We start from the raw sequence: 22,766 nt of genomic DNA, 5'->3' as shown, positions 1-22,766 counted from the left end.
GCTGCAGAGCCATACAACTTAGCACACAAATGATTTTGTTCTCCTTTTGTTGCCGCCAACAGTGCTTTCTGTTGGTGGCATCTGATTGCTGCTGCCATGTTTTTTTCTTTTTTTAATTAATTCTAACGTAATATTTTTTTTTTATAAAAAAGCTTCCCTTTACTTTTAATATATTCCTCCCCCCTCCCTCCCCTGACAGCCAATGACAGCAATCGCCTCTCATAGGCATCAGTCTATGAGAGTGATCGCTCTGTGATCGCTCCAGGGGACAGCCGAGTGACAGGGCTGTCCCCAGTACAGCACTGCAGTAGATGGCAACGCTGTACAATGTAAATAAACCTGTGTTTCTTCTTTTAACAACTTGCCAGCAGTGGAGCTCCGTCACTCAAGCAAAAAACACTCCCCCAGGACTGGACACCAATCGGCATTAGGCGGTCCTGGGGGAGCCACCTTGTGCCCACCAATTAGGCGGTCGTAACAGCCATTAAAACCAGCAAGTCCATTTGGCTTTGGCAGCCATGGACATTATGCTTTTTACATAGAATTTACTTAGGAATGAAATTGGGCCACTATAAATCAAAATGGGACCTTAGGCAGGGATCAAAATTGTTAAAGGACATCCGAGGTGAAAATAAACTGATGGGAAAAACAATTGTATCTATCCTCAGTCTCCTAAAAATGAAGTTTTTTTTAGATATTTCACAGTTTTATTTTTATATCTAAAGCTAGTTTTTAAGTGTTTACTGTTTCATTGTCTCTGTTGAATGACACCTTCAGTGAAGTATGTTAGAGCTCAAATCTATGAATTATTGACCCTTTTTAATCTCTTTCCTGCTCACAGAAGCCATTTACCGACAGGAAAGTGGATTATGACTGTAATTACTTATCAGCGAGGGTTATGCTATAGTCTGACCCAGTCTGACCTGGGCCAAAACTGTCACTTGCATACCTATTGTTTAACTTTTTTCAGGCAGAGGAAAAAAAAAAGGAACACAGCTTAGTTATTTGTGTGCTTGGCACTGTACATAGACATGTCTATCTCATCATGTCACCTCGGTTGTCCTTTAAAATCATAGGCGTTTTGCCGCTACGCAAAAATGAAAGTAATACTTTCCTGTGGGCCTGCTGCGTTTTGAGGAATACTCTGTGATTGTGTATAGCGTTTAAAAAAAGATTCATCGCGGACTACTTTTTCACATGCAATTCCTCATTACAAATCACTGGGTAGGTTTTGTCTTTCAGTACCTGCAACACATCCCTTTTTTCTATAAGCTGCACTGGTAAACCCTCGAAATCCACAGACACTTCACAGAACTGCCACAGTCAACCCCGCCACAATTAAACATCTGCCAGGCACACTTTTATGCACATAAACATTTCTAACTACAGTAAAAAAAAAGCACGTGTTCAATTGCAGACAAATGCACATATCATGAGGAAAATCGCTTGCAAGGAATCATCTGCGTTTCTCGCAGACACCAGTGAGATCCCTCCCTTAAAGTTTTATCATAATAAAATGATCAATTAGTGACATCTGTGATGTTAAAGGAGCCATGAGCCACCTGGTGAAGGCCCGACCAATGTTCTACGCTATGTCATATATGCATAGACTGGACATCGACTTATAATCAAACTGAAAAAGTCACAAAACAACCTGGCCAAGGATAGAAAAGAGATGGAAGCAGATGATGGACAGGTGTCGAGACGCTAACCAGAGGGGTTGAAAAATCCTTAAGTGGTTCCTTTGATCTGTGATGACTAAGCAGAGATAAGCTGGTGCCACATGTTTGACTGGATAGGGATCTGCTTGGCATGTGTTCTCTAGTGAGAAACTGCTGATGAACAATTAGAAGGACCCATAAATAGGCACTTAGGCACTCAGGAATCCCGGGTACCATTTGACACGTGTATTGTAAGTTGTAAGTCATAAAATCTAAATGGAACCTGACAACTCATAGGTAAACGGGTAAACTTTCTAGAATGATTCTTGAAGAACACAGACTTTGGATGTGAAATATTGAAGTCTCACCTTAGAGGTGGACAACAGAACGTAAGGGCCATTTCACACGGGCCTCCGGGCAGCAATAAAGGACCGCCGCTGAGCTAGTACTGTCGTTTACTATTGTTTGCGCAAACGCCACATTTTAATCTTGATTTTTCCCATCGTCTTCCTGTAGCTTCCAGGATTGCTAAGCGCTGTGCTTCTGACACCCGTCTGAACCAGCTCTTAAGGCCTGTACCCACTACGCAATTTCACTGTGATTTTTCCAACAACTGGTAATGTTTAGCAAGTGACAAGCAATCGTATCCGCAATCTCGCGATGTGGGTACAGGCATGCGATTACACGAGCAACACTTGGTGAAGTGCGTCCATAATGATGGATTAGATCTTTAAAGATCCCTAAATGACTCCCGTGTAAAGTACTGCGATCGTTTGACTTCTTGTTCGCCCCCGTTGTGTGCCGGATAGGAAGATGGATTGGGGAAACCCGTTTGTCGGGAGGCGTCGCTGTGAGGTTCCCCGATGCATCTTTAGGTGAATATTCGGCATTACACATAGCAGATACTCAGTAGTTTGATATCAGCTTTCTGTGACTCTCTGGCCCAGTTTACAGTGGTCAGTTGCGTTGCAAAATAATTATGCATGTCAGCTTATTTCCCATACAGTCCTATGCGCCTGTTCACAGTAACTGATTGCGTTATTCCAACTCGCTGCATGCAGGCTTTGTATTAAAGTCTATGGCCAGTCTCCACTGCAGTTCACACTCATTATAATGTGTGCATTATGCAACTGACCACTGTGAACCTGGCCTCCATCACCTAGGATTCAGGAACATTGTGCATCAGTTATATTTAAAAGGAGAGAACCGAGAACCAAATATAGTGTAGTGGGTACTGATAATTGGGAAATTGGGTAATATGAAGAGAGAGTACTTTTGGCGCCTCTGTTCTTCATTACGCTATATTGTGCATCAGTTACTCGTTGTTACTGGTTTTATCTGATTCATTAAAGGCTTGTATTTTCTATGGGACGTTGTGCTCAACCCCACTTTTTTAAATTCGACTCTCCATCACCGCAGTACAGACACTGCTGATGGGTTTGGGCAACCACTGTCGCTATAGTGCCTTGAAAGAAATAGTCAGCATAATCATAATTGAATTAGAACCCTCAAAGACATTATTTCAAATCCGTTTTCTGAGTTTAACTCATACCAGGTAATAAACAGATGTAGGATGATTGGAAAAAAGGCATCAGTGTCTGTGCTGCAATCTGTCAACAGATAAATCGTTCAGCAGCTGGAACAATTATTACCGACGGACTGCCACCTCGTGTCTATAGACAGGATGTCCCAAAGTAGTATTCACAAATGAGAAAGTAATGTAAGTGTACTCAGATCAACATTCTACCATTTGTCATGTCAAGATCAGGAAACGTCCTTGCAATTTACAAGTCTAGCTCAAATCATTTTTTCTGAATACACTGTATACTTTCAGGTTGACAACTTGTAGAAACCATTCCCCAATGTGGTAATGCGGTATCCTGCGATTTGCGATTTGATTCCGATTGCTAACGGAACGGAAAACGCAAGGTACATTATATTTACATTAATGCAATCCAATTGCGTTGCAATTTTGGACCAAACGCAATCGCTACTACACTGAGTATAGTAGTGCAATCGCATAGTAGGAATTAAAAAATGATTGCAATCGCAATTGCATTTCATAGTGGAAAAGAGCCCATACTGTTTAATCCACAATTTACCTGGTCAACCCAGCCTGCTTTGATGCTTGTGTGTCTTTAGAACAAGTAGCAACTCATTGCAAAGTTCAGTTAGATTCTCTAAGCTTGAGAAATGAGATAAGTGGTCCTCAATATGGAGATAGCAATTGTACCACTGCTAATTCACCTTTCAGAAATCACTGCTATGGTCTGATATGACCCAGACAGGAGTTGCAAACTTTTGCCACCTAAACTCAGGACAATTTTAATAAATTCAGGTCAGGATTGTTGCATAATCATTTATGTTTTCTAATGGCCACCAACCCAGTAGAACCTTATCTAAGCAGGTCTAAGGCTAGGTTCACAGTGGGTGTAGCGTTTAGTTCCCTGTAACAGCAGGAGCGCAATGCAATGGGTAAGCGGCACTGCACGGTATCTGCATGTTGTGGCTCATGCAATGAAGCATACACTTAATGAAAAGTATGCTTCATGCGCCACTGTTAACGCGCATGTTTTGCGGTAACACACTGCATGCAATACATTGGCATGCCACCCGCGTTTATACTGCAACGTACCTGCTGCACTGTGAACTTCACATAAGTGGTAGATTGCAGCGTGGCAAGCCGCGTGACAATGTGGCCATTATGCCGCACCGCAATCCGCCACTGTGAACGTAACCTTATTGTAACTCTTATATTCTGAGGTTTTCAACCAGCAGTTTCATTCTATTTCTTGGTTTATAAGAAGCCGTGAAGCACAAAAGTAAATAGCAATTTAAGCACATCAACCTAGTACAGGAATAATTTCCTAGAAATGATCAGCTGTTTCCCTATTGTTTCCAATAGGAATGTCAAAGGCAGCTTGGCACCACATACACAATCTGCAGCCTGCTCAAGAGTATAGGCACAAGACGCAGCATCTGTGTGCCAGAAACGTAGTCTATTCCTACCAAAGCATCAAAGCTGATTGTGTCTATGGATCTCTGAGTCCACTGAAAGGTGTCAAAATAAAATGACCTCAAATTGAGACACACACTAGGAAATGACAGAAGTCAAACATATATGTATTCTGTTAATTCTACCGTCCTTTAATATGAAGAGGCATCAGTGTATCATCACTGCAACATTTACATTATGTCAAAAATTGCTTTGTCCCAGGATAGCCAATGGTTGCACTGATATTCGCGATTCTCGGCTACAAGTGCTGAACACTTGCAGTCATGTATTTTCAGTTACTCAGTTATTAAAAAAAGTATCACCCTAACACACTACTGTATTTTTTTGTTCTGTTATTAAAGTTTTTGAAACTCCATCTAAGACAGCTTTGGACAAAAAACAAAAAAACAAAAGCTGCATATTAAGTTTCTAATAAAACACACAATGCAGAAAAAAAAAAACATAGAATGGCATCTATATTACTTTTAGAATTAAAACATTGTTCCCATTATTCACAGCGCAATTTCTACACAATACTTTCATTCTGCATTCCCCGCATTTCATTATAAACAAACCACACAGGCTGTAAAAATCCACAGAAATGAGATTTTTTTTTCTCTCTATAATTTTCAGAAAATCATATTTTTCATCCTTTTCCCACTAAAATAATAATTCAGCCGTTCTTGCTTTTCCCCGAGCTTTGAAATGTTTCCCAAATAATTTCGCCTCGCCAAGGTTATTGGAGTGCAGATGTGAAACATTCGTAGGCTGCAGGGCTGAGCTGGGTATGTTTAAAAAAAAGTGCTTTTCAGGGAATGTAACAGACCATAGCTAAACACAGTGAGCAAATGTATATATATATATATACACAGGAGCACAATGATGAAATGACTTACCCTGGGTCCAGTCGTTCTGTGATTCTGAGACTTTGGCACATGCAGCAGAACTAGAAGAAACTGGGATGCAACAAGAATAAAAAGACTTCTCTGGTTCATTCTTTTTTTTTTTTTTCAACAGGTGCAAAAGAAGTTTTTGAAATGTTTATAAACTTTTTTTCCCCCTGTCGTCTTCCACAGTTGGGAACAACACAGCCAAGTGTAACACTACACACTTATTAAAACAAACTGGGAGAAGGCATGGTATGTGGACAGGCACAGATGTTGTCTCTCCTGCAGCTCTTGCCTTGTCCCGTACCGGCAGCAGGTTTAAAGTATTAACACTTCCATTGGGATCCCATATAAACCCGCCTGTAAAGGGGAGGGAGTGTAGGGGGTGGTATAGCTACCAACTCTGACCCTTCTACTTTATGGGATACAGGAGGCTGCTGCCACCTACTGGCCAAAGGCAGAGCGCTATATATACAGTACCACGCTGAGAGATTGAAATTTGCTTATCTGCGGTGTTAAAGGGTTTGCGAGAAGCTTATTACCCTTCCCTTCTATGTATATATAGGGATCAAAAGAGAGGTTTTCTGTCAGGGGCTATAACTATTGTGTGTATAATTAGAGAAAGCATTTAAATAGACAGGGTGTGAAGATTTGTGCATAGGCAGTTTTTCAAGTTGTAATTAAGCTACGTACGCACTTTTAAAGACCCAGTATGAGGAAAAACTGTGAAATGTAATGTATATACGTAAATAAAAAAGGTGTACGTTTCTCCCAGAGTAAAATGCACGGTAAGTCACTTTGTACCTGTGTAGCTGTCAACTACATTATGCATTATTAATCTGACAGGCTTTGGACTGGTATATTTCATGAGGGATTCCCTTTAAAGAGAACCGAGATGGGTTTGTGACATCAATATCAGGACACAGAGGCACATTCGGCATACAATGCCCAGCCTCTGTGTCCTTATAGTGCGCCCCCTCCCCCCCCCCGGGCTCTGCTGTCCCCCAATATAAAAACCGCCAGGCTAGCGACACACAGATTGTCGCTAGTCGGCTGTTTACCTTTCTGCTGCCATTCACTGGCGCTCCCCGCCTCCTCTATAGTACGGCTCCCCGCCTATGTCCCTCCCCGCCTCCGTAAGCCGATTGGAGGAAGCTTACGGAGGCGGGGAGCAGGGCCGGGCCGAGTCATAGGCTGGAGAGGCTCCAGCCTCAGGGCGCAGTGTAGGAGGGGGCGCACAATTCATTCAGGTGTCATTCCTAATTGTGTATGAAGCAGAAAGAAATAAGAAAAGGGGATACATAGCAGTGCCTGCAAGCCAGATAACTAGATATTAAGGTGTTGGGGAGGTTGTGGGCCCTGTGGCCCTCTTAGTCTAATAGCAATCCGTGTGTGACAGCTGAGGTGGGAGGGATGGAGGGGCGCACTTTGGTGTCTCAGCCTTGGGTGCCAGAGGACCTTGTCCCTGCTCTGGCGGGGAGGGAAGGGACATAGGCGGGGAGCCGCGCTATAGAGGAGGCGGGGTAGGGGCAGTGAATGCAGCAAAAAGGTAAACAGCCGACTTGCAACAATCTGTGTGTCGCTAGCCTGGCGGTTTTTATATTGGGGGACAGCAGAGCGCAGGAGAGGCCTGGAGGCCGCACTATGAGAACAAAGAGGCTGGGCAATGTATGCCGAATGTGCCTCTGTGTCCTAATATTGATGTCACAAACCCACCTCGGGTTCTCTTTAAGGGCTTGTTCACACTATGAGCATTTGCTTTTCTTTTTAAACACTGGCGATTTTGTAAATCGCTCTTTAAATGCTCTAAAAGCGCTTGTGCAATGATTTCCTATGAGAGTGTTCATATATGAGCGCTCCGCTTCTATTGAATCGCAAACGTGGCTTCTGTACCATTTTCTGAGCGTTTGTGTTCAATAAAAAGTATAGGGAAATTGCAAAGTGCTTGAAAAAGCGAGTTGAATTGCGATTTTCCAAACGCTTTAATGAACAAATACACTGCATTTATTCATTTCTGGGTACAAGAGTTCACTTCCTAACTAACGTCAGGAAGTGTCAAAATTGATCGCTCAGCAAAAGCGCTTTCAAAAGTGCTTTTCTAAGCGCAAAGCACAGGAAAAGGCACTCTTAAAATTGCTGGACAAATCGCTCAGCGCTTGCAATTGCGCTAGCGATTTGTAATGTGAACCTAAGATGGCATACATCAATCGACTTGACGGCCAATTGACCATTCCAATTCATCATTATTATCGAATCAGATGAAAATAGCTGCCGCCACGAGCTTTCCCGTTCAATGATTCGACCAATTTCGGGCCAATATGGTCAAATGTATCAATCGGACATGCTGGGAAATCTCGGGCCATCGTGGTCAATCGGGTGCACAGTGCAATAATCGCAAATTACAAACGCAATGGAAATGCCCAGCCACTGTCCCCTCAAATGTTTCATGTGCCCATGCATTTACCTGTCATGTCGTCCCCTGAGTGTCCGCGCTGTACTTCCGCATTCAGGTCGCACTACCGGCAATATGGCACATGTGACGTTACACCTGCTATAACGCTGGCAGCCACGCGGGGCGTCAATGCCAAAATACAACATGGACACTCGGGGACGACACGACAGGTAAAGTATAAATGCATGTGGACTGGGGGGGGGGCACAGAAAACATTTGTGGGGACGTGGTGGCGGGCGGTGAGGCGGCATTACAAGGCTGATTTCTGAAAGATTTCATGCTGAACTCGATCAGAAATCGGCATGTGGTGTATGGGCAGCTGACAGGTCTCTTTTGTCGCAGAGTGGTTAGCCTCTTCCCCGCTCCACATTTACTACAGCAAGTGCTGCCATAGACCATGCAATGTGGCAACATGTAGAAAATGCATCCATTCTGAAGAGGCCTCAGGCAGAGACACACCCCTGCCAGTAATAGGAAGCACAGGTCCCTGTACACACTTCTGCTGGAAGGTATCATTTCACATTAACCAAAAGTGTACACAGACACACACACTCATATATTCACATACAGTATATTAACACCCACTTTGTAGAGCACACCTGTTCCTCCCATGCGCTGCCAGCAGCTCAGAGCTCACAGGTCAGAAGCTGCACTTTCTTTCAGATCTTCTGTAGCTGTTCCTGAGGGGAGGTGGGCGGAGCCCAGCAGATCTGCAGCTTCCTCTTCCTTCTCTAGCCATGCTGGCTGTGGCACAGTCTCTGCACAGAAGGCAAGGCAAGCATAGGCCTCACTAACTAATCTTATGTCACTCTGACAGGGACACCACAACATTAAGGGCCTGTTCACACTATATGCGTTCCTAGCCGTTTTCAGGGAACGCGTACTGGTACCAAAAAACGCATAGAAACGGCTCCTAATGCTTTTGAATGGGCTAGTTCACATGTATGCGTATGAGACGCATACGTTTCTCATCCGCATTGCTGCACGCAGTTCTGTGCGATACGCATAGAAACGGACGCAATGAAAGTCTATGGACGCGTATCAAAAACGCGTACTATTGCGTTTTTAGCGTCCGTTTTCCTCTGCGGTTCCCATAATTCTTTTTTTCCCCCTGGGTCACGTGTGTGTGCAAAACGCAATAGAAAACGCATTCAAACGCAAGAAAAACACATGCGTTTTTCAACTTGCGTTTCTTTGAATTTATACGCGTTCTACAAACGCAGCAAGTATGAACAGGCCCTAACATTAGTAGCAACAAAAACTTCTCTGCAGAGCCAGTAATTCACCCAAAAAGCCTGATTTGCCAACAGACAAAAAACAGGTTCCCAGTTATGGTTCTACTCAGTGGCGTAGCAGCAGAGCCTCATTGGGAACTTTACACCACCCCCACAGCACTATAAGTGTAAAGCTACATACACACATTAGTTAAAACGACTAATTAGCTTTTAGTTAAAACGATTAATCAGCTTTTGACCAATTCTCGGTAAGCAACTGCGCATGAATGATCCACAGCTCCCAACTGTCCCTCTTTGGAAACCCTCTCCCTCTTTCCTCCTCATTTGTCCCTCTTTCAGGGCTTTTCCCCTCTTTCTATGTAAATATATATATTTCTCTACTAAAACGGACGCTCGCAGGAAGTACAAGGAGGCTGTGAGTGTTTGTTATTTTTCACAATGATCGCGCTTCCCATCGGAGAGCAGCGGATCTTTGCGGGGCTTAGATCAACGAACGGGAATGGATTTTCCCGTTCATTGATCTCCGGGCGAGCGGGCGGCGGCGTGTTTACTAGCGGCGGGCGGCGTGTTTACGAGCGGGAGCGCGGGCAGCGGCAGGAGCGCAGAAAGTACGGATTTCTCCGTCCCTGGGGGTTAAAGGATGGAGAAAGGGACGGAGAAATTTGTACGGGCGGGGGTAAAGTGGTTAATGTAGAATGTGAAACCATCTCTTCCTTGAAGCATAATTACACCCACCTCTCCAGAGGCTTAGCAATAACCAGCTAGTTTTGTGCAATGTGTACATTTTAACGCATTGCGCATGCAAAAAAATGTACGTGTTAATGTCTGCAATAGCTTCCTGCACCAGCGGGAATGCGTGCAAAGGACTCCGAGTCAACAAAAACGAAACTAGCTGGTGCCGGGGGACCAGAGGAGCCATGAGTGTCTGCGAAGGCACAGGATGGCTGCAGGGGCTAGTAGATGCCCCAGGTAAAGGAAACTCATTTTTTTTAGAGTAAAGGTTCCCTTTAACCAGTTCGGCCTATCTGGACGAGCTTCCTCGTCCAGATAGGCACTGCTGCTCCCGCCGCATGGTGCACGCGATTGGGCGCGCTCCCGCACACGCAGCTGCCGCCCGCCACTAGCCCCCCGATCAGTGAATGGGAATATAATTCTCATTCACCGATCTAACTTCCCCGTAGAAATACCAACGCTTTCTATCCAGAGAGCGCGGTATTTATGCCCCCAGGAAACATCTCCCCTGCTGTTAAGTTCCTGGATGCGAGATCGTTCGCATCCAGGACTTTTTTCACTGTGGCCATCTTGTGGCCAAATGGTAAACTGCACCAACATACATTTTAAATTAAACAATTACTGTATAATATTTTACATTTAAAATAAGCAGTTTCCCTCCCACACCAAAAATTACCCACATACATTTTTTATTTAAAAAAAAATACAATAAAAAACAAACAAAAACAACATAAATAGTTACCCAAGGGTCTAAACTTTTTAAATATGCATGTCAAGAGAGTATGTTATTATATTATTTAAAATTATAAGCTTATAAATAGTGATGGACGCAAATTGAAAAAATGCACCTTTATTTCTAAATGAAATATCGGCACCATAAATTGTGATAGGGACATTGTTTAAAAGGTGTAATAACCGGGACAGATGGGCAAATAAAATACATGGGTTTTAATTACGGTAGCGTATATTAATTTCAAACTATAATGGCCAAAAACTAAGAAATAATGAATTTTTTTCATTTCTTTCTTAATCTTCCTGTTAAAATGGAGTTAGAAAAAAATAATTCTTAGCAAAATGTACTACCCAAAGAAAGCCAAATTAGTGGCGGAAAAAACAAGATATAGATCAATTCATTGTGATAAGTAGCAATAAAGTTATAGGCGAATGAATGCTGAACCGGTTAAGAGTGCCTCAATTTGAGGGCCCCATAAAAGTTTTGCTATGTGGCCCCATGAGCGCTAGCTACACCACTGCACCCCACCCATGTAGGCTTTAAAGGAAAGGTCCAAGGAAAATTTTTAAAAAAGGATCTACTTACCTGGGGCTTCCTCCAGCCCCTGGCAGCCGATCTGTCCCTCGCAGCAGCTCCAGGGTCCCCTCCGTTGCAGATGCCAACCTCACCAGCTTGGCATCTGCACGGCTGCACCACTTGACCTGGAGCGTTCTGCGCAGGCGCGAGCGGCACAGAGGTGCACTCACACAGGTGCAGAAGATGGAGACCTGGCATCTGCAATGAAGGGGACTCCAGATCCCCGGAGCTGCAACAAGGGACAGATCAGCTGCTAGGGGCTGGAGGAAGCCCCGGGTAAGTAGATCTTGCTTTTTTTTTTCCTCTGATGTGTCCTTTAACTTAAAGTATACCTGAGATGGGTAGTGTGGGTATATTTATACTTACCTGGGGCTTCCTCCAGCTCCATTAGGTGCATGGGGGGGGGGTCCCTTACCATCCTCTCTGGCTGCTCGGTTCTCTTGTAAATCCTCCCGGAAATCTGGCCAGTTGTGCACTTTTGCGCATGCGTGGCCCGGCCACACGCACCCCAGCCGGGCTCCCACACTTAAAGTACTACTGCGCAGGTGCAGAACGCTCCTGGCTGCAGGAGCGCAACGAGGGGTACACGTGCGGCCAAGCTGGGCATGTGCACAAGAGTTGGTCGGATTATTGGTGGGATTTACAAGAGAATGGAGCGACTGGAGGAACCCCACGCACCTAATGGGGCTGGAGGAAGCTCCAGGTAAGTATAAATACACCCACTCGGCCCATCTCAGGTTCCCTTCAATAAAGAAAACTTTTATCCCCCTTATCAGTCATTGCATGCTGTGCCTACTACTGAAACTGAAAGCACTAGACATCTGAGTGCTCCCCTACTTCATATGACCTTTGGGAACCCAGCTACATGCAACTCGCACTAATTCTTTTCATAATAACAAGTCTGAAATTCCCTTGTGCTATGATTTTCTGGCTAAAATAAATGAATCTTTTTTTTGCTTAAAAATTACAGCTGGATAGACTTTAACTACACCCTTACAGATCAATGCAGTGGCGGACATACAGCCATTTTTTTTTTCCTGGGGGGCCCCCGACTCCAATCCTCCCCCTCTCACCTCGGGGCCCCCCCTCATGCAGCGGGAGAGCGGCAAATGCAGGAAGTCTCCGGGGCTCCAGCAGGCACTAGAGGTTCAGCCGCTTGGTCTCCGATGTCTCTCTCCTCTGTATACTGCTCGCTACTAAACCAGGAAGTAGCGAGCAGTATACAGAGGAGAGAGACATCGGAGACCAAGCGGCTGAGCCTCTAGCGCCTGCTGGAGCCCCGAAGACTTCCTGTATTTGCCGCTCTCCCGCCGCGCATACTGGGAGGGGGGCCCCCGAGGTGAGGGAGGGAGGATAGGAGTCGGGCCCCCCACCCGGATAGCTACCCACCCACCCTGCTACCTACCTACCTACCCACCCAGCTACCAACCCACCCACCAGGCTACCTACCTACCCACCCAGCTACCTACCTAGGGGCTACCTACCTACTCACCCGGCTACCTAACCACCCACCCGGCTACCTACCTACCCACCCACCTGGCTACCTACCTAACCACCCACCCACCAGGCTACCTACCTACCAGGCTAGTTACCAACCCACCCACCAGGCTACCTACCCACCCACCTACCTACCCACCTGGCTACCTATCCACCCACCCGGCTACCCAGCCACCCACCTGGCTACCTACCCACCCACCCACCAGGCTACCTACCTACCTACCTACCCACCCACCCAGCTACCTACCCACCCACCAGGCTACCTACCTAACGACCCACTAGGCTACCTACCTACCCACCCACCAGGCTACCTATCTACCCACCCGGCTACCTACCTACCCACCCACCCGGCTACCTACCTACCCACCCGGCTACCTAACCACCCACCCGGCTACCTACCTACCCACCCACCTGGCTACCTACCTAACTACCCACCCACCAGGCTACCTACCTACCGGGCTAGTTACCAACCCACCCACCAGGCTACCTACCCACCCACCTGGCTACCTATCTACCCACCCAGCTACCCAGCCACCCACCTGGCTACCTACCCACCCACGAGGCTACCTACCCACCCACCAGGCTACCTACCCACCCACCAACCAGGCTACCTACCCACCTGGCTACCTAACCACCAGGCTACCCAAAACCAGGCTACCTACCTACCCACCCACCCACCAGGCTAGCTACCCACCCACTAGGCTACCCACCCACCTACCTACCCACCCAGCTACCCAGCCACCCACCCGGCTACCTACCCACCCACCAGGCTACCTACCCACCCGGCTAAGGGCTACCTACCTACCCACCCACCAGGCTGCCTACCTACCTACCCACCCACCAGGCTGCCTACCTACCTACCCAACCACCAGGCTACCTACCTACCCACCCACCCACCAGGCTACCTATCCACCCAACCACCCATGGGAGCTGCGCGCCGGATGGAGGCTGGGACAGGAGGTCTGCTGCTGCAGGTGAGTAAATGGTTGTTTTTTTTATTTATATTAGCAGGTGTATGTTCTGGGCAGGTCTGCCACATGATTGCATGTATTTTCTGGGCATATCTGCCGACATGATTGCACATATTTTCTGGGCATATCTGCCGACATGATTGCACGTATTTTCTGGGCATATCTACCGACATGATTGCACGTATTTTCTAGGCATATCTGCCGACATTATTGCATGTATTTTCTGGGCATATCTGCCGACATGATTGCACGTATTTTCTGGGCATATCTGCCAACATGATTGCACGTATTTTCTGGGCATATCTGCCGACATGATTGCACGTATTTTCTGGGCATATCTGCCGACATGGTTGCACGTATTTTCTGGGCATATCTGCCGACATGATTGTACGTATTTTCTGGGCATATCTGCCGACATGATTGCACGTATTTTCTGGGCATATCTGCCGACATGATTGAATGTATTTTCTGGGCATATCTGCCGACATGATTGAATGTATTTTCTGGGCATATCTGCCGACATGATTGAATGTATTTTCTGGGCATATCTGCCGACATGATTGAATGTATTTTCTGGGCATATCTGCTCACATTATGTGTATTTTCTTGAGAAAACCTGCACAATTATGTGAATTTTCTGGGGAAAGGGTCACCAAAACTTGGGCCCACTGTCTTTGCGTAGCACTTTTCAAGGGAACCTGAGGTGAGAATAATATTGAGGCTGCCATATTTCTCTCCTTTTAAGCAATACCAGTTGCCTGGCTGCCGTGCTGGTCCTCTGCCTCTTATTCTTTCAACCATAGACCCTGAAGCAAGCATGCAGCAGGTCAGGGGTTTCTGACAATATTGTCAGAACTGACAAGATTAGCTGCATGCTTGTTGCTGGTGTAATTCAGTTTATTACTGCAGCCAAATAGATCAGCAGGGCCGCCAGGCAACTAGTATTGTTTAAAAGGAAATAAATATGGCAGCCTCCATATCACTCTCACCCCGGGTTCACTTTAAATTACAGTTAGCCCCGCCCTCATCCTGTCATTGCCACGCCCATTTTTTGCTTCGCGCGCCGCAGGTCATAGGGGCCCACAATTGCAATTTTGCACAGGGGCCCACTGCTGGCTGTGTCCGCCACTGGATCAATGAATTATTCTGCCAGCAGGGTCAGCATGCCATTTCAGGGACACTCAACAAGTCATCTATCTCCTGGTGCTTGACACCGTTTACACTTATGGCACCTACAGTGCTGCCCATAATTATTCATACCCGGGCCTTGGAAAATTTTGACTTAAAGTTACTTTTATTCAACCAGCAAGTAATTTTTTGACGGGAAATGACATAGGTGTCTCCCAAAAGATAATAAGATGATGTACAAGAGGCATTATTGTGGCAAAAAAAAATTCTCAGCTTTTATTTACATTTAAGCAAAAAGTGTCCAGTCAAAAATTATTCATACCATTCACAAACAGTCTGTGGGGAAATCAAAAGTTCTAAAAGTGCTAAAATAAAGGAGCTCAGTGAGGACCTGCGGCTGCGCATTGTGGCTGCAAGAATAGGGCTACAAGGCCATTTCTACATGTTTTCAAGTTCCAGTGGCTACAGCACAAAGTATTATTAAAAAATACAAGATGTTCCGCACTGTGGAAAATCTCAGAGGATGTGGTCGGAAGCGAAAAGTGACACCTGTGCTGGCCAGGAGGATAGTGAAAGAGGTGAAAAAGAATCCAAGGATCACCACCAAGGCCATCCTGGTGAATCTGGGCTCTGCTGGTGGCAATGGCTATTATTCATAAAAGAGCTGTCGGTAAGGAGAATCAGTGCGGGAAAACACCGCTGTCGGTATTTTAGACTTCTGGGTGGGCATTCATAAAAAAAGTGTTCACGTGCGATAGTAGTGTGGAGATTTCCCGAACTAGGCTGGCGGTAGGCTTGCGGAGACACAGGAAGCTGCTGAGTTGATACATTTCCCCGTATTCCGCTCTACTGCAGCTGCCTGGGAGGTCTGTGTCTCCATTCACTTTACATTGTTATTGCCACATAAGAGGGAGCGGTATTGTAACGATCGGTGTCAGCACGCAGAGAGAATCCGATTATTGGTGATCTGCAGTATCACCAAGAATGCAGATATATACCCGGTGTGAGGTCCTTGGACTCTACACCCTGGAAGTGGTCTAAAGCATAACATAGAACTGACACAGTATCCTAGTCTTGGGTGTGAGGTCCGTAGTCACAACACCCTGGAACTGGTCTACAGCATAACATAGAATAAGCAAGAGAAAGTATTCTAGCTCAGTGTGGATTCCCAGGTCCTTCCTGGTTCAACCACACTGTAGGATCTGACTATGGTCTGAATGCTTCCACGTAAGTGTTTGCAATGGCAGACAACCAGCAACTGACAAGCAAGCAGAATATATAGTAGCTGAACTCTGCTGCCCCACCCGAGCCACTCAGCCAATCATGAGTCCAGCAGGAATCAGCCGATCATCCTGATCAGCTGACACTTCCCCTGCTGGTATAAAGGTCCTGACTTCTGGCCCGCGCGCGTGTAGCTCTTCATCCATCTATGTGGACTAACAGACCCAGCCACTCCAAAGGCATGCTGCTGCGTACAAACCGCCACCTTGGATGCGGAAACAGCCGCTTTGCTGTTAGAACATGCGGCGGCTTTTCCGCGTTCTGCCACACTACCAGACGCGTGCCTACGCGTGCAAACCGCCGTGTTGGACGCGTAATCAGCTGCCTTGCTTTCAGCACACGCTGCGGCTTTTCCGCGTTTTCTCACAGGTATTTCCCGTACTCATACTGCTTGAGGTTATCTTTATGAATTACAATTTTGTTACATTTTTTACGAAAATCACAGCACAAGGCGGTGATTTATCACTCTGCTCGGTAGTGTCAGTTTTTCATGCGGAAAGAGGCTTTATGAATGCTGAACTTGCTGAGTGTTCGGTAAAGTCAGCTGTTTTAAGCATTTCCGCATGCGGAAATGCTTTATGAATGATAGCCAATGTCTCGATGCAGACAATCCAAAGGATACTGCACACTGTTGGGTTCCACGGATGCAGACCAGGAAGGATGCCACTTCTCCAGGTAAGGCACACAAAGGGCTTGATTCACAAAGCTGTGCTAACAGTTATACTGGTGGACTTGGACAATGCTGGGAGATGCTTGCTCTGGCTGCCTCTGATCAAGAACATGTTCTGTTCACATTGTTAACTTGCAATAATCATGGCCCTCTTTTTTTGTTCTCCAGTTCATGTATTTTCAGTCAACAGTGGCAAGGAGAAAAAGAATCTCCTAACATTCAAATTCCCACTGAACCAGGAAGAAAAAGAAATGGAACCTATCAGAGCTGGAAGCTCCATATAAAGATCACACTGTATCCTCCACCTCATAACAAACAACACAAAGTAAAACATGATTTCCCTATCATAACTCAGCATTTCAAAATATGTTGCCAAATAGCATTTTCCCAGGCATATGTTTACTTTACGCTTTCAAAATTTGGCACCAGAGCTGTGAAAACTAGTTCTGCCCTCCACCTTAGCCATAATCTCTCCATCATAAAATACTAATCCCCATAGAGATCAAATTAATATTATCTCTCCTAAATCGGTTGAATGTCCACAAGTCATTGGGCCCACCAGGATTGCCCATTGTTCTCAAAACAAGTGTGGCCACTACCTGCCTAAACCATTAGCTTGTGACCTGACCTTGCCTGCCTGCTGCTGCCATGGCCTTGGGCTTATTCTTGTCCATTTAGTCACCTTTCATATTGGATCTCTGCCTATTCCTCGACTCCACCCCCCTCTACACACTGCAGTGTCTTCTCCTGTTTTCCTTGTCTCTGGTGAGACAATCCTACAGGCTGTGATTTGCAGCAAAGCAGTTCACTGCCCACCTGACATACCCACCCATTGCAGGACACTCTGGTGAAGATCAATGGCTACTTAGACTTTGCACTTTGGTAGAGCCATTTACCTCCATCCAAGATGTACTTACTCCTTTGTAACATTACTGAGAACCCTGAATAATATATGTGAAAAATACCAACATTTGGAATTCCATCATGCTTTCAAAATTACCTAAATTTAATTATTATTTGATAATTTAAACCCAACTAAACACATAACTGAACAAGGCGAACCCGCAAATGCCCCATCTTGATTAGTGTAAAAGTATTACTTTTAGAGTTTAGGGTTTTGTATTCAAAAAATAATTGAAATTGTCTCTTGTGGTAGTCATCTGTCTAAGAACTGTATTTTGGGGGGTACTAAAGTTTTTTTTTTTTAATTAAGAACTACATAACAAAAATAATAAAACATAAAACATATACTCAATAATCGTTTATAGTGTACATAAACAGCAAGAGAAGCTACAGTGAAATTCAACACTACACAATGCCAAATAGTACTATGGTTATAAGCAAGTCCTCCAAGTCGTTTTTTGGGGTTTAGCCCACAATCTGGAAGCTTATGATAAAACAAAACGGAGTAAACAGGAAAATAAAAAGAGCACTCAGAAAAAAATACAAACATTTGCAAAAAACAAATGAAGTTTGTAGAAGCTCTATGTAGAACAGCTGAACCGAATACAGAGTAAACACAACCCACAGCCCTTTGCCAACACGTACTTAGTGGAGTGGACAAGGGTAAGCTCCTTCTAGAGCTCCATCTCTGCCATTACTACATTTATGTCCCAAGAATCCCATACCTTCTGAAATTAAGCCATAGTATTGTTCTTGGACGTGGTCCTGATTTTAGAGTGAACCCGCTCAACAGTAGGAGGTGAAGTAGACTTCTAATAGGCGGCAATTGCCAATCTGGCCGCCACCAAGATGACATCCGCCATCTTCTGGGTTGAGATGCGGGTATTATTAATGGGTAAGCCCAAAACTAGTATCTAGGGGTTTCGACTAGTCTTACTAACAAAATATCTAATTGCTTTCCTAAAGCTATTCAGTTTTGGGCAGTACCCCAAAAATATGATCCAGCATACCCTTATGACCACACCAAATATTTTTCTTAAGGCCGGTTTCACACCTGAAGCAAGCATTGCAGTGCAATGTACTGCCTTCATTGCACCGCAAAACCAGAAACTACATTCATATGAACATGCGACAGAGTGCGGGGACAGGGTCTTATGCATAGCGCCGCTCTCCTGCACACTCTTTGCCGCCCGTTGCTGCACCTCGCCCAATCACGTACTCCCTGCTGGACAGGAAAGACATCACTGGGATTCCTATCATATTTGCATCTTTCCGTGAATGTGCTTTCATGCTTTCAAAAGTACCTAAATAGCATACATAATTCAAACCCAACTAAAAACTTAACTGAACAAGGCGAACCTGCAAAAGCCCCATCTTGATTAATGTAAAAGTATTACTTTTAGAGTTTACAGTTGTGTATTCAAAAAAACAATTACAATTGTCTCTTGTCATCTGTCTAAGAACTGTATTTTTGGGGGGTACTAAAGTTTTTTTTTTTATTATTAAGAACTACATGATAACAAGAATAATAAAACATATACTCAATCGTTTATAGTGTACATAAACAACAAGAGAAGCTACAGTGAAATTCAACACTAAACTCAATGCCAAATAGTACTATGGTTATCAGCAAGTCCTCCAAGTCCTCCAAGTAGTTTTTTGGGGTTTAGCCCACAATCTGGAGGCGTATGATAAAACAAAATGGAGTAAACAGGATCAAACAGGGAAATAAAAAGAGCACTCAAAAAAAAAAAAAAAAAAGAACAACCTTCAGCACTAAGTAAACAGATACGTGTAACCCTCTAGAAGAGGGTCCCAAGATTTTGCCAATGTATTTCTATGTGAGAGGTAACTTTAGTATCTAAGGCTGAATTTCGCCTTAGATGTTAGCCTAATGGAGCCAAAACAGCGCATGGGAGAGGAGTGGAGGCACTGTAATGGTCACATAGACTGTTGCTAAGTGACCAAAGCACACAGAGCTGTGGAATTTTCCAGAAGCCCTGTGCGACCTGTGAGACACTACAGGCACGGAGAAGCAGGGAGGGGTGGCAGCATGAGGGGAAAGCCTTGCCCACAGTCGGCGGGGAGAGGGGTAGTTCCCCCCTCTCCCTCACCTCGGGGCTCTCCCCTCTGCGCTCCCCTCCAGCTCGTAAGTGTCTGTGGGGCTGTGGTGTGCAGCGAGCGGCGGGCAGATACATACCTGCTTCCGTGCGTTCCATCGAAAACTTCTCCCTCTAGCGGCTGACGTCACTTCCGGAAGTGACGTCAGCCGCTAGAGGGAGAAGTCTCCGATGGAACGCACGGAAGCAGGTATGTATCTGCCCGCCGCTCGGAGAAGCAGGGCGGGAGTGGTGTAGCCGGAGGGAACTGGCTAGAACCAGCCAGCGCACGCCAGAGAGCAAGGAGAGCGGAATTTAGGACGAGACAGGAGGCAGTGGTGAGGAGCGGGTAAGGAGGCCACAAGTAGAGGAAGGCAACAGCAGTCACCCCGGAGGCTAAGAGGGGACCCGGCAGTCACGCAGAGACTACAGTGGAGCAAGTCACTTCCGGAAGTGACGTCAGCCGCTAGAGGGAGAAGTTTTCGATGGAACGCACGGAAGCAGGTATGTATCTGCCCGCCGCTCGCTGCCCACCACAGCCCCACAGACACTTACGAGCTGGAGGGGAGCGCAGAGGGGAGAGCCCCGAGGTGAGGGAGAGGGGGGAACTACCACTCTCCCCGCCGACTGTGGGCAAGGCTTTCCCCTCATGCTGCCACCCCTCCAGCACCCACAAAACGGCCGCGAGCGGGCCCCGGGAGGGGGGGGGGGGCCCGCTCAGAAAATCTGCAGGGGGGCCCGGTGGGGCCTAGTTACGCCCCTGATTACGTGTAAAGGCCTTGCTATCACTAAGAGACATTAACAGCCTCCATAAGTACCCCGCAGAGCTGACACAGCCCCCCGCTTGCATTAAGTCCTGTTATAGAGACATTGTTCCTGTCAAGTCCGTTTCAAGTCAAGAGTTAAAGTTCATGTGCTCTTCTATGCTCTGTTCTGAAGTGTTACTAAGAGTTTGATACAGGAAGTGAACCAAAGTGTGATTTATATTACCTAAAGAAACCGGAAATTACTAAGGCAGTGAGAGTAAAGAGAACCTGTCAGTATTAAAGAAGATAAGTAAAAGAAGAGGAGTTGCATTGCATCATTAAAAGTGTGCTACAGTAAGAAGTGAACTGACATCTGACCAAGATACAGAGTTAACTTACTTGGAGTACCAGTTTTGCAACAACTCTAAATTAGAGTTTATTCAGCCTAAAAGTCAAAGTGCCTTAAAAGAGAGTTATATTGTGGGAGAGTGATCTGGGTAGCATAGCTGTGTGCATTGGTCACTTTATATTTTATTTTGTTTATTTTTTTTTGCCCAACCTTTTTGATTATTTGATTTATACTTTATTTTGTTTGTTGTTTTGGGAGGAGGCCCTATCCAGACAGGTGGTGCTAAGTGTAAAGTGGGTTTGGTGGGATAATGCCAAGGGTAAAGAGTTTGAGAGATCTTCAGAGCAGAGTGAACATCCTTTTGGGCTCACCCAACAAACTGTGAAACTATACCGTACCATCTTGAAGACTGTCACGAGTTCCCCCAGGTTTTGCTGAGCAATATAGCTTGGACTTTGAATTGCTCAGTAGACCATCCCCTTCCCCAGCCCATTCCGCACTTAATGGTACTGTGATGTAAACATGCTGTGAAGTGGTTGATTATTGTACAAGAAGACCTTTGTAGCTCAACTTTCATATATAATTTGTTTGTAACTTAACCTTTTTATTCCGCAGCATTTACCGGTGCACCGGCTGTGAAGACTAGAAGGTTGTGTATTTTGACCTGTGATGTGCATGGGAGGTGTATTGTGTTATTGAAGTGTTACAGGTTGATTGAAGCTACAGTGACCACCGTTAGGTCACAAATAAAACTTTGATAATTTTATCTGAGTCAGTGTCTGGTGGATTCCTCTAAGCCGGAGCCCAGTGCTAACAGATAAATCGGGTTACATCAGAATCAGAATCGTTTTAACATGGAACAATACAAACGTTAGCAAAAAACAAATGAAGCTTGTAGAAGCTCTATACAGGACAGCTGAACCGGATACAGAGTAAACAGAACCCACAGCCCTTCGCCAACACGTACTTAGTGGAGTGGACAAGGGTAAGCTCCTTCTAGAGCTCCATCTCTGCCATAACTACAATTATGTCCCTAAAATCCCGTACCTTCTGAAATTATGCCAAAGTATTGTTCTTGGACGTGGTCAGTTAGTCCATGCTCCTGATTTTAGAGTGAACCCACTCAACAGAAGAAGGTGAAGTAGACTTCCAACAGGCAGCAATAGCCAACCTGGCTGCCACCAAGATGACATTCATTATCTTCTGGGTTGAGATGCAGGTATTATGAATGGTTAAGCCCAAAACTAGTGTCCAGGGGTTAAGAGGTACATTCTTTCGAATAGTCTTACTAACCAAATCTCTAATTGCTTTCCTAAAGCTATTCAGCTTTGGGCAGTAACCAAAAAATATAATCCAGCATACCCCTATGACAACACTCACGCCAGCATAAGTCTGATATTATAGGATAGATTTTGTGGCGATGATCTGGAGTACAATTCCAATGGAAAAGTAATTTATAAATATTTTCTTGTGGCCGGTTTCACACCTGAAGCAAGCGTTGCAGTGCAATGCACTGCCCCCATCGCACCGCAAAGCCAGAAACTACATTCATATGACCCTGTGGCAGAGTACAGGTTCCTCTTGCACACTCTTTGCCGCCCATTGCTGTACCTCGCCCAGTCACGTACTCCCTGCTGGACATGAAAGACATCACTGGGATTCCTGTAATATTTGCATCTTTCCGCGCATGTGAGCTGCACTGCCGCCAACAAATTTCAAATTTTTGCATCGCCTATTAACTTCCATGCATTCTATCACTGCAGAAGCCGCACGGTAACACACTGTTGACTTTACGGCGGGTTGGGAACTTCCAGGCAAGACGCGATGGGGTAAGTGTACTAGGCCACATAG

The 22,766-nt window shown here is 45.5% G+C and overlaps 1 protein-coding gene across 12 annotated transcripts in view; it reads right to left on the bottom strand.

The window, feature by feature from the left end:
* The window catches only part of SMOC1 (SPARC related modular calcium binding 1), a 418,437-nt gene extending 409,768 nt beyond the window's left edge, over nucleotides 1–8,669 (bottom strand). For 11 of the 12 annotated variants that reach the window (XM_068254050.1, XM_068254055.1, XM_068254053.1 and 8 more), the window contains exon 1: nucleotides 5,553–5,868. In XM_068254050.1, coding sequence (XP_068110151.1) covers nucleotides 5,553–5,651 — 99 coding nt within the window. In that variant the 5' untranslated portion in view covers nucleotides 5,652–5,868. Of the gene's footprint in view, nucleotides 1–5,552; nucleotides 5,869–8,580 lie in introns of those variants that run through there. The other variant, XM_068254051.1, reaches the window with a different exon arrangement.
* Nucleotides 8,670–22,766: the final 14,097 nt, after the last annotated feature.

The sequence above is a fragment of the Hyperolius riggenbachi genome, chromosome 9, assembly GCF_040937935.1.
Source record: "Hyperolius riggenbachi isolate aHypRig1 chromosome 9, aHypRig1.pri, whole genome shotgun sequence".
Classification (NCBI taxonomy): domain Eukaryota; kingdom Metazoa; phylum Chordata; class Amphibia; order Anura; family Hyperoliidae; genus Hyperolius; species Hyperolius riggenbachi.
Note: the sequence above shows the minus strand (reverse complement) of the source record. Positions and strands in the feature narration are given on the sequence as shown.